The sequence below is a fragment of the Oncorhynchus keta genome, chromosome 28, assembly GCF_023373465.1.
Source record: "Oncorhynchus keta strain PuntledgeMale-10-30-2019 chromosome 28, Oket_V2, whole genome shotgun sequence".
In the NCBI taxonomy this organism is placed as follows: Eukaryota; Metazoa; Chordata; class Actinopteri; order Salmoniformes; family Salmonidae; genus Oncorhynchus; species Oncorhynchus keta.
Genome location: NC_068448.1, coordinates 28,450,717 through 28,463,969, shown reverse-complemented (window position 1 = coordinate 28,463,969; position 13,253 = coordinate 28,450,717). Strand labels below are relative to the sequence as shown.

At 40.7% G+C, this 13,253-nt stretch overlaps 1 protein-coding gene across 1 annotated transcript in view; it reads right to left on the bottom strand.

Annotated features, from left to right (window-relative positions):
• LOC118360966 (AMP deaminase 1-like) overlaps positions 1–4,754 on the bottom strand; it is a 36,777-nt gene extending 32,023 nt beyond the window's left edge. The window contains exon 1 of the mRNA XM_052482680.1: positions 4,628–4,754. Coding sequence (XP_052338640.1) covers positions 4,628–4,649 — 22 coding nt within the window. The 5' untranslated portion in view covers positions 4,650–4,754. The remainder of the gene's footprint in view (positions 1–4,627) is intronic.
• Between the last annotated feature and the right edge of the window lie 8,499 nt (positions 4,755–13,253).

Genomic DNA, 13,253 nt, shown 5'->3' with positions numbered 1-13,253 from the left:
AAAATGCAAATTAATTACTTAAAAATCATACAATGTGATTTTCTGGATTTGTTTTAGATTCCGTCTCTCACAGTTGAAGTGTACCTATGATAAACATTACAGACCTCTACATGCTTTGTAAGTAGGAAAATCTGCTAAATTGGCAGTGTATCAAATACTTGTTCTCCCCACTGTATATATACAGTTGAAGTCAGAAGTTTACATTCACCTTAGCCAACTACATTTAAACTCAGTTTTTCACAATTCCCGATAATTAATCCCTGTAAAAAATTCCGTCTTAGGTCAGTTCGGATAACCACTTTATTTTAACAATCTGAAATGTCAGAATAATAGTAGAATGATTTATTTCAGCTTTTATTTCTTTCATCACATTCCCAGTGGGTCAGAAGTTTACATGCACTCAGTTAGTATTTGGTAGCATTGTCTTTAATTTGTTTAACTTGGGTCAAACATTTTGGGTAGCCTTCCACAAGCTTCCCACAATAAGTTTGGAATTTTGGCCCATTCCTCCTGACAGAGCTGGTGTAACTGAGTCAGGTTTGTAGTCCTCCTTGCTCGCACACGCTTTTTCAGTTCTGCCACAAATTTTCTATAGGATTGAGGTCAGGGCTTTGTGATGGCCACTGCAATACCTTGATTTCATTGTCCTTAAGCCATTTTGCCACAACTTTGGAAGTATGCTTGGGGTCAGTGTCTATTTGGAAGACCCATTTGGGAGACCCCAGCATTAACTTCCTGACTGAGGTCTTGAGATGTTGCTTCAATATATCCACATAATTTTACTTCCTCATGATGCCATCTATTTTGTGAAGTGCACCAGAACAACCTGCAGCAAAGCACCCCCACAACATGATGCTGCCACCCCCCGTGCTTCATGGTAGGGATGGTGTTCTTCGGCTTGCAAGCCTCCCCCTTTTTCCTCCAAACATAATGATGGTCATTATGGCCAAACAGTTCCATTTTTGTTTCATCTGTCCAGAGGGCATTTCTCCAAAGAGTACAATCTTTGTCCCCATGTGCAGTTAACCATAGTCTGGCATTTTTATGGCGGTTTTTGAGCAGTGGCTTCTTCCTTGCTGAGCGGCCTTTCAGGTTATGTTGATATAGGACTCGTTTTACTGTGGATATAGATACTTTTGTACCAGTTTCCTCCAGCATCTTCACAAGGTCCTTTGCTGTTGTTCTGGGATTGATTTGCATTTTTCGCACCAAAGTACATTAATCTCTAGGAGACAGAAGGCGTCTACTTCCTGAGCAGTATTACGGCTACGTGGTCCCATGGTGTTTTTTCTTGCGTACTATTGTTTGTACAGATGAACATGGTAGCTTCAGGCGATTGGAAATTGCTCCCAAGGATGAACCAGACATGTGGAGGTCTACAATTGTTTTTCTGAGGTCTTGGCTGATTTCTTTTGATTTTCCCATGATGTCAAACAAAGAGGCACTGAGTTTGAAGGTAGGCCTTGATATACATCCACAGATACACCTCCAATTGACTCAAATGATGTCAATTAGCCTATCAGAAGCTTCTAAAGCCATGACATTTTCTGGAATTTTCCAAGCTGTCAACTTAGTGTATGTAAACTTCTGACCCACTGGAATTGTGATACAGTGAATTATAAGTAAATAATCTGTCTGTAAACAATTGTTAGAAAAATTACTTGTGTCATGTGTAACGGATGTGAAACGGCTAGCTTAGTTAGCGGTGCGCGCTAAATAGCGTTTCAATCGGTTACGTCACTTGCTCTGAGACCTTGAAGTAGTAGTTCCCCTTGCTCTGCAAGAGCCGCGGCTTTTGTGGAGCGATGGGTAACGATGCTTCGAGGGTGACTGTTGTCGATGTGTGCAGAGGGTCCCTGGTTCGCGCCCTGGTATGGGCGAGGGGACGGACGTAAAGTTATTCTGTTACACATGCAAAGTAGATGTCCTAACTGACTTGCCAAAACTATAGTTTGTTAACAAGAAATTTATGGAGTGTTTGAAAAACGAGTTTTAACGACTTCAACCCAAGTCTGTTACCTTCCAACTTCAACTGTATTTTTACACAAAAAACATTTGACATACCTACCTTTTTTCATTCCACAACAATTTAACATGTACATTTTGTAACCATGTTGACTATGCAGGGCCTTTGTACTTAATGACTCAACTTAAGTTCAACCGACTATGAGTTTACATCCATTGTAGGCAGTCTCGGAATGTTCCTGTGTTTACGTTAGGCCCTGGGCATGCTCCAACCTCATATTTAACCGCTGCACCCACTGTCACCCTTATCCAGTCAGCCAGCCAATGCCTCCTGGAGAGCAGCTGTCTGAACAAAAGCACTTCTATTTTCTACCCCTTCAAAAAAATCAGTTAGTGATATGCCTCCCCCCAGACAGCAGGGCCCTCTTATGATTGAATTACACTCAGGAACTCATTACAATAGTCATACAGCGAGCTGCTAGAGGTGATACAGTACTATTCAGTACCAGTATTACAAGAAAAACATGGGCCAGCTGTTTGCTAACAGCCTTAGTAGAAAAATATAACAAAACAGAAATAAACCACTTGATTCTGAATGGTGCTGCAGGTCTAGTGATAATTTACCCAACATCATTCAGAAACTGATATAGCATTTATCTATTGCACAAAAATGCATGGTGTTCACTGGTATCAATGTGCTATATTACAAGTTATAAACTGGGTGGTTCGAGCCCTGAATGCTGATTGGCTGACAGCCGTGGTGATTTGATTTGATACCACGGGTATGACAAAACAATTTATTTTTACTGAACATAATTAATTACACCACAAATGCATGGTGCCTAAGAACAGGCCTTAGCTGTGGTATATTGGCCATATACCACACCCCCCTCGGGCCTTATTGCTAAAATATCTAGCAGTTTACAAATCATTGCAACATTTATTCAGGAAAAGATACTACAATGGTGGTGTAATTAGGGCATTAAAAATAAATGTTGCAAAATGTATTCAGCAAAAATATACTACAGTACATTATTTTGTGATGTCATTGTTATCTGGGAAATAGTTATAATTACGTTGGTAACCAGTTTATAATAGCAATAAGGCACCTCAGTGTTTGTGGTATATAGCCAATATATCACGGCTAAGAGTTGTGCCTAAGAACAGCCCTTAGCCGTGGTACTTTGGTTATATACCACACTCCATCATGCCATATTCCTTAAATGACCAACACAAAATGTTTGGCTGAAATACATGTCCTGGGTTCTTCCATAACAACACTTGACCTAGCAGAATTTGCTGACAAGTTACAGCCATCAATCTCTAACTTTCTCAATTTCACTGCTCTGACGCAACTACTCAGCATATGCCTCATTCAATTTCTCCTCTAGTCTCAATCTAAAAGGCAACACATCATGTAACATTGTGTATTCTAGTACATCCACATACGTTTAATGTAACATAACAGGTATCCAACACTCCGTCAGAGAGTGCACTGCATCTTAGCACTAGAGGCGTCACGACAGACCCTGGTTCAATTCCAGGCTGTATCATATCCGGCCGTGATAGGGCGGGCACAAAATGTTTTTGTGTCGTCCAGGTTTGGCCGGGGTAGGCAGTCATTGTAAATAAGAATGTTCTTAACTGACTTACCTAGTTAAATAAAGGTAAAATAAAAAATGAAAAGAATGTGATAATGTGGACTGCTTGCTCATAGGTGGAGGTTCATATTATGCCTTAACTTAACATCTTGCCAGCAAGATGCATACAGGGCCGGATTACCAAATGGGCTGGGGCCCCAACCCCAAAATATGTAGAATTGCAGTAAATTAGCTTAAAACATTGACATTTTCTCTCAGCCTCATGGCAAGATGTGAACAAAAGCATAAGATGAGCTTTAAAACAGAGAATCCTGCCCCATAGCAAAAACAAAAAAAGTGTGTATTACATTATTCTCTCTGCACCATGACAAAATGTGTTGAAATGTATCCCCAGGTCCCAAAATGCGGTTGTCCGGCCCTGGGTGATTAGACACTAAAGCTGTAAAGCTAATTTTCTGCCCCATCACTAATAATGTCAGTGACATTGGTTAGCAGACAGACAAACAAATGCCTCAATGGGTATGTACCACCAGAACAGTTGGTCTGGTCTGTGCCCATGCCACAAAACCTGGTGTGACTGCATCAGTAAATTAAAATACCAAAACTCTCTGATATTAAGGCACATTTAGATTAGGAACTCATTAGAAACTTATCCTGGGAAAATCCTTAAAATTAACATCATGAACAGATTTCCTAAAATGTTTAAAAAATTTAAAAAATGAGTGGATAAATCAGCAGAAGTTCGTGACTGACTCTTGCAAATGTGAGAAAGTCACCAACATATAATTTGAGTCTGACATTCGTAATTAAATGTGTGTTCCGTTAGAAAACAAGCTGTGAAATTAATATAAACCCTGAGAGATTAAGACTGGATAGACAAATCATTGTACAGAAGACTATTACCAAAGAGATACATTTTCATATATAAAAAACTAATCTGAAAATCTTTTTATTGGCTGTTGCTGCATGACAGAGCCACCAACAATCTCAGGCCTGGGCATGCCTTGAGTGGGGCAGCAGTCTGTCAATACAATGTCAGCGGCACCCACCAGACGACTCACCTGGCATATTGACTTTAGGCATGGTGATGGCTGTTCGTTTCCACAAACGTGCTCCCTGAGGACTAGCAAAGCTGGTCAGCTACTGGACCGGTGTAGCAGGGAAGTGTAGAGTCATCTGCCTCTCCAGTGCAATATGAAGCTGTGCCTGCGCCGTGTAACCAGAGCCTGCAGTGCCCACACAGGATACGCAAAAGAGGATCCTGCGTGCCCACTCTATTTTAAGTTTTAATATCTGTCCAGGTCTCCCTGACAAGTACACACAGAGGGACAGAGGGAGATGGTCTGGTGTTATACAAGTCTGATAGCTGGTCAAGTTCAAGAGTACACACTTATTTTTCTGTTTCCAAAAGGGTGGTCGTGGTCAGTGGGAATACGACTGGAAAATTATTTTCTGGAAAACTAGTCTAGTCTGCACTGAACAGTCTAGACAATCACGTATACACTTAAATAATGTTTTTAATTATACATTATAAACTGGATGGCTCGAGCCCTGAATGCTGATTGGCTGACAAACGTGGTATATCAGACCGTATACCACAGGTATGACAAAACACTAATTATGCCACAAATGCGTGGTGCCGAAGAACAGGCCTTAGCCATGGTATATTGGCCATATACCACACCCCCTCAGGCCTTATTGCTAAAATATCTAGCAGTGTTTACAAATCATTGCAGAATATATTCAGCAAAAGCTACTACAATTGATTAATTTGGGGTGTAATTAGGGCAGTAAAAATAAATGTTGCAAAATGTATTCAGCAAAAGCTACTACAGTACACTCATGTGACCTGGGAAATAGTTCCGCTGAACAAAAGGAGCATCAAATATCCAGCCGTTTCTGAAACAACAGTAGAGAACCTGCATTAAGTCAAAGTAGTCCACTTCTCCCCCCCAAAGGCCTTTGAGCATGTGGGCAGGGAAGGGCAGCTTTTTATTAGCCAAGAATAGCCGGGTTGCTGGTTGAAAATGTAAGAACGTATAAAAACTAAAGCACACCGGACAAACCAAGCCTGAAAAGCTGCATGGTCCAGAAAAACGCTTTTGGCTGTGGAGTCTCCAACAACACTGACAAATTACCTACCAAGTCTGGTCACAACTATGAAAGAGTAACCACTTGAGATCGCATAATCTTATGAGTGTGTGTGGATCCATTTCCATCATGCAATGTTCCTGCTTTTCCTACACTGCAGAATTTAAGTCCTCCACTCCCTGACAGGCCTAAGGTTAAAACTTGTGAGAAAATGTTCACTGAGAAATAGGTGCTGTAATCTCAAATACAAGATATTCTTCTTTCTCCCATTTTCATGCTCCAAAGGGTGCCAAACTCAATAATTTAGCTAATTTGACTTCTGCTTGCCCAGGAAAATAAACCAAAGTAAAATAAACCAATCTGATAGATAATTTAAGAATATATAAAGGATGTATTGATAAAACATTCTGAAATGTCTATTGATTAATCTTGAACAGACAAGATACAACTCCTCCCAGTTTGGCAAGGAGAGGAAGCTCATGGAAGTTTCTGACCTTTTTTTGGTACACTTAAGAGAGTACTGGAAAGAAAAACTTGAAGCTAAGAACACGTGTGAAAACACCTAAGCCCATGCATCAACCTCATACCCGATTCTCCAATGTCCCCCAGTGCTTTCTCAGAACAGCCCTGAAGACACAACCAATCTATTTAGGGAATGCAATCCCAAATGTCAAAGCTCATTTCAGTGTGCAGCCAATAAAGGAAATCAAGTAAGAGAGATGGATTGAGAGCAGGGAGGTGGGCAGTGGGAGACATTGGGTAGACAGGCGGGCGGTGGGTGGCCAGTGAGGGGCATTGGCAGAGAAGTTTCCCTATAATCTGAAAATAAATACCAGATAATTTGAGGGACTAATTCCTGGTCCTCTGACCCCAACTGGTCACATTACAGAAGACTAACAATAACGATAGATGAGCTCTTTCCGCATTATTGCCAAAGTGATATAAAACTGCACTCTACATGTTATTGTATGTCATGATCATGAATGACATACACAATAAATTCATTTATAGATGCAAATAAGACTTTAAACAAGCGAGCACAGCCTCATCGACTCCTTATGAAGAAAGGTTTCCTGGAAATATCTTGTCCAAATTGAGACAAACAAATTCTTACCATAGGAGAGGAGTTCCTGGAAGAAAAAAAACATCTTTCACTTAGCCTCTAGTGGGTCACTTGGTGTCTAAGTTTCAAATCTCCTATTTCCACTTAACATTAACATATCTAGGGAGGATAGACTGTCAGACTGAAGCAAAGTTCAACAACAGGTGTTCCACTTCTTTTACTCCAGCCGTTTACATCATGTACAGTGCCCTCAGAGAGTATTCACACCCCTTGACATTTCAAAATGTTGTTGTGTTAGCCTGAATTTAAAATGGATGAAATTGAGGGTTGACACTGTACCCCATAATGTCAAAGTGGAAACTCAGGGATTTCACCATCCATGAGGCAAATGGTGACTGTAAAACAGTTCATGTATAAATGTATAGTATAATGTATAATGGTGATAGGAGAAAAATGAGGATGGACCAAAAACATTGTAGTTACTCCACAATACTAACCTAATTGACAGAATGAAAAGGAAGCCTGCACAGAATAAAAAAATATTCCAAAACATCCATCCTTTTTGCAAGAAGGCACTAAAGCAATACTGCAAAAAAAAAATCAGTTTTTGTTCTGAATACCAAAAAATATGTTTTGCATTTGCCCCAAACAACACATTACTGAGTACCACTCTCCATATTTTCAAGCATAGTGGTGGCTGCATCATGTTATGGGTATGCTTGTATATGTTAAGGCCTGGGGAGTTTTGCAGGATAAACATTTTTTTTCACTGAATGAAGCTAAGCACAGGCAAAATCCTAGAGAAAAACCTGGTTCAGTCTGCTTTCCACCAGACACAGAGATTAATCCACCTTTGTACAGGAGAACCTATAACACAAGGCTATTCTACACAGTAATGGTTTATTATGAAGACAGTGAATGAACCTGAGTGGCCGAGTTACAGTTTTGACTTAAATCTGCTTGAAAATCTATGGCAAGGCCTGAAAATGGTTGTCTAGCAATGATCAACAATTTGACAGAGCTTGAAGAATTTTGAAAATAATAATGTTGCACATCCAGGTGTGGAACACTCTTAGACTTACCCAGAAAGATTCACAGCTGTACTTGCTGCCAAAGGGGATTCTAACATGTATTGACTCAGGAGGTTGAATTTTTATCTAAATCAAGAGTGGTTTATTTTACAAATGTTAGAATTTTTCTTAGACTTTGACAGAGTATTGTGTCAATCATTGACAAAAAAATACAATTAAATTCAATTGAATCCCACTTTGTAATGACAAAACGTGGAAAAAGTCTAGAGGAGTGAATACTTTCTGAAGGCACTATATCTAGTCTAGTGCACATTCTAGCCTAATTCACTCCTGTCTCAAAACAAAAACACATGTAGCCGACTTTATTTAAAGTGGCACAGAACATTGGGGGAAAAAAAGATACTTAAATTCCACAACACTATTTTCAATATCTTCAGTTCAAGGGTGTCTGTCACAATAGACAACCTCAGTCTCAATAGTTTTGGGACAGGAGTGAATTAGACTGAAATTTGCACTAGACTAGATACATGATATTATCCATTTTTATTTGGCGGAAAAGCGACTAATTTGTTGACTGAGACTCAAGATTGTGAGTGGAAAATTACAAAACCTTTACTCCTCTTGCCAGTTTACGTTCGTTTCCGTCACCATATTTTGAGTTCACGCTTAATTTGTGCAGTACGAGCATCCTGTTCAGTTGGTGTTATTGGCAGTAACATTATTTTAGGTTATCCAAAACGGCTAATCCCAAACTGGGGTACGCACAATTTCGAGGGTACGTCAAATAAAAATGTGATTCACATTTTCAAACGTGGATATACCTTTGGTTAATGTTTGTTTCCTCACCTGAGTGGCCTCGTTTCACTGCCAAAAATATTAAACCATCTAGTGTTCCGCGAAATAACGTCAAATACAGGTAGCCTAGTCAGATAATTAACATCCAATCACATTAACAGTTACTCTCTCGCAGGAAATCTTCACTCTTGCGCAGACATTTAGAAACTAAACATGACAAATAAGACAGGAGTTTGAGCAAAAATGAAGACGACTTGAGTAGTAAAACATGTATAAAAGCAACATATATCGTTAATAAGAAGGGGCTAGAGGTGTCTTATATGGTGAGCTACCGAGTGGCTAGGACAGGCAAACCCCAAACTAATTGTGTGGGGCTTGCCTGTTTTAGGACTTAATTCTTCCTGCTACCGCGGATATGGCTGGGACAACGCTGGGGGAAAGGCCCCAAAAACTATACAGACAATGCCTTCTTCAAACAACACTGTTTCACGACGCATCATTGACACGACAGGAGATGTTTTGAAACAATTACTGCTTCGCATACAAGCCAGTGAATCCTATGCATTTACAGCTAGATGAGTCAAAAGACGTGGTGGACCTGGCACAGCTCCAGATGTATGTCCGTTACATTTATGGGGGGGTCAATTAAGGAAGACATCCTCTTCTGGAAACCAGGACAGCATGAAAGGATATTTTTAAAGTACGGGACAGCTTTGTGACATCAAAATCGACGTTGGTGGTCAAGATGTGTTGGTATTTGTACTGATGGAGCAAAAGCCATGACAGGGAGACATAGTGGAGTGGTAACACGGATGCAAGCGGTTGCTCCCGACACCACTTGGGAACACTGCAGCATCCACCGAGAGGCTCTTACTGCTTGAAAGACGTTTTGGACACTACAGTGAAAATGGTTAACTTTGTTAAAGCAAGGCCCCTGAACTCTCGTGTATTTGAATCTTTATGCAATTATATTGGTTAAGACGATGTAACACCTTTACAACATACAGAGAAGTGCGCTGGTTATCAAGGGGCAAAGTATTGACACTTTTTTTTAAAATTGAGAGACGAGCTATTGAGAAATCGCGCTGGTAAAACATTCATGCCCTTTGCAACCATGTACCTGTGAGAGTGGATTATCGGCCCTCACTCGCATGAAAACTAAATACAGGCACAGACACACAGGAAATTATTTAAGACACTATCCAATACAACCCAACATTGCAGTCATGTGCATCCTTTCAAGCACACCCTACTCATTAACCTGTGGTGAGTTATTCACAATTTGAGATGAACAAATAAGGTTTTATATGTAAGATGGCTAAATAAAGAGCTAAATATATTATTATATATGCCCTGGCCCTATAAGAACTCTGTCCTGGCCCTATAAGAACTCTGTCACTTCCCATGAGCCGGGTTGTGACAAAAACGCACTAATTATTACATTTATTAAACATATCGTATAGTGTGTGTGCATCAGGCTTACAATGATGGCAAAAACATTTGAGAGTGCGATGACCCTGGTGCTAGAGGGGATACGCAGCTGGAGGTTGAATGTTTGAAGGGTTACGGGACTATAAAACGTTTGGGAACCAATGCCCTAGAACAGGGGTTCTTTAACTTTTTCACCCTGGGACCCAAATGAGAAATGTGTTTTGCTGGGACCGAAATTTAGGTGAATGTACATTTTGGTACATATCTTTGCCCTTATACCTAAAACAAATGCATTTTAGACAAACAAATAACAAATATCAATATAAATAGCTAGTCATGTTTATAAGGGAGTAACCGTGTCGTTATATAAATTTGTTCGTTTCGATTGACTCATTAGTAAGTACTTCCCCACACAAAACACATTGAGGGAGCTCCTCGTTAATTCTCAAAATTTGTATGAAAGAGAGAAACTCATTGTTGTACTGGCTTTGCATGACGATTGAGCTCAGTCAGAACTTGTTGCGACCATGAGTCCATTTGGCGAGTGGGAATTACAAAGTGGTTTACAGCGCATAATCTGCTGTTGAACGATAGCGCTGCAGCGTGTGACGCGGAGTGATCAAGAAAACACCAGAAAAAAATATGGTAAACCGCGAAGCACACCCGCATATCCCTCTCCCGCAGCTGCCAAACTGAGCAGAGACCGCTGCTGAGCAGAGAGCGCAATGAGCAGAGACCGCAGTTGCACTTGACCAAATCTATTCATTAAATCATTATACATGTATGGACACGTCGCAACCCATAATTTAAGAACGGCTACCATAGAATATCTAATCAGGGGACTATTTCAGACAAATTGTCAGGGGCGCTGTGGTCATGTTTCATGACGAACAAGGGTCGGTAGCTAATGAGGCATTACTGTATTGTTTGACAAGGACTGAGACAAAAAAAAAAAACAGGAAATAGTTGTGGAATGTTCCAGATCTTGGCGTATGCCTATTGACGCTTTGGACAGTTTACCAGCATGTTTATATATTCCATTCTGATAAAGATCACCCTTCCTGTCAGAAAGATATACAAATACACACAGCCAAAAATCTGACAGTTTACTGACGCAAGTGAACGAACGTTTAAAGTATTTGGTGTCATTGGATAGAATAAGTAGCTAAGCGTACATTGTCCGCTCGAATTTGTATTTATAACCGAGTAAGATTAATATAAATGAATTAGTCTTGATGTAGCCTCGTCGCGAACCACGCGATTTGGGAGGTATGGCAACGCTAGACAAGTCTTGACAGAACGGGAATTTGAAAATCTAATGTTGGCATCAAACACCAGCATGAGACATACAAACTAGTCTTTGAATCCACTGTACTCAGAAGTATTGTAACAAATGGCCAATTTATACATTATAGCAAACATACTGATAAACTGTCCTCAAATCTAATCTGTATATATTTCACAGATCACCCCTCAATCTTTTTATTTGCAAGAGGGGTGGGTTCATAAACTTTGCTGAAGTACTAGAACCCCAAGGGACTTAAAATTGTCCGTAATCACTCCTGTGCATCCCTTACAGAATTGTGCCTTCAGCACAGTGGATGGCTCCCAGCATCGGTTCAACTAAGGATTATGAGGTAAGTGGACAATTTAACAGTATATGCATGCGATTGACAAACTGATTACAATTATCTTGAGCAATTCCCAAACGTGGAACTACATACACTAGATTTTAAGCTAAAATGTATCAGTTCACATCTGATTTCGCCAGTAGCTGGATGCTTTGTGCATTAATGCAGTTGTTTGATATCAAGTTACCCTCAATAGACAAGTTTTTTTTTTTTACCTCCTTGAGTATCATTAGGCTCCATTTGAAAATACTGATTGCATTCAACTTACAAATATGTAATTGTGACTGCCCTCAAGCCTGGCCAAGATGGTGAGCACAAACTTAAGAGAATGGCCATGAGGGTAATGTCAGTCTCCACCACATCCAGTGTGTGAAAGTAATACCCCAAGACCTCAGAACCTACATTAATGCTGAATTTAACTCTCATCCCATAAACTATCTGAATACCGAATAAGAAACTGTGGTTAAAGTATCAGTGGAAGGAGTCCCACGTGTTGTCTGGAGTTAGAGAAAACCACATCAGAAAGTGGTCACAGCTTTGGCACAATCCCTTTGTGTACACGTCCAGCAGTATTTAAATTTTACTGTTTCATTTCACTTGAAAAGTCCAATTCAAATCAATCTTCTTAGGTGATAAATTCATCCCTATCATCTTCCTTTGCTTCAGTCGTCCTGGGTGCTACACACTTAAGAGAAATGCAAAGCGTTTGAGCGTTATGCAGAACCCAAAGAACAGCTTCTGAAGTCACTTGAGGTAGACCAGAGGTCAAGCTCACCCTGCTGCATAAAGGGCCGTCCTTCTGGGAAGGGTCTAGTAGAGGGAAAGGCGGCAGATACCAGGCTGGGCCTCAGCTGAGGAGAGCAGATGCTGGGGGGCAAAGTACAAAAGGGGTAATGGTGGTCTTAGTACACACAGTCAAAGCCTACCTCCCTTATCACGTCTGCAGCAATAAGCCGAACAGCCACCGGAAGAACCAAAGAAGTCCAAAAGTACCGACCCTGATGGAGGCTTGGGGATGGCTGGAGAGCCGAGGAAGAGTGAACCAATCAGGCCGCGAAAAAGGAAACAGCAAGGACACTGACAAAAGGGATGGTATAATTCCCTGAATGTTTGTCACAGTTGCCATGGATCCCTCCACTCCTGGGGTTTTGCAGAGCAAAGAGAAGAGAGCCAAGTCCATTGAGCACCAGCGAATCTCTTGCTGCATGCGAGACCAGGGCAGGGACAGAGAGAAGAGTAACATAAGCATTTCTGATGAGGGTGAGGATAACCAACATGTTATGAAACACTCACGAGGCTGGCATGGCAAAGATAAAAGCAGAGGGCTGGCAGAATCCAAACAGTGCCCTTAAGATGGTTGATGAGAGAAGAAAGTTAAGAGGACTAGTTGCTCGCCAACACACTAGTCTGAAAGAGCTGCAGGTCCATATAAACTCAACCGATAGCCAGATTCATGAGCTGGAGGAGAAACAATACATCAGGCAAACTGACTAAGAGGCCCAGCAGAAGGTAGTGCAGCTGGAATTTTGGGATAATGAACTAAAGGTAGAAGAGGGATATGAGAAAGACCTGGAACAGTTCCTGGAGATGAAGGTGAAAGCTGTGGAGTGTAATGCCAAGTTGGAAAAGTACAAAATTAAAATGC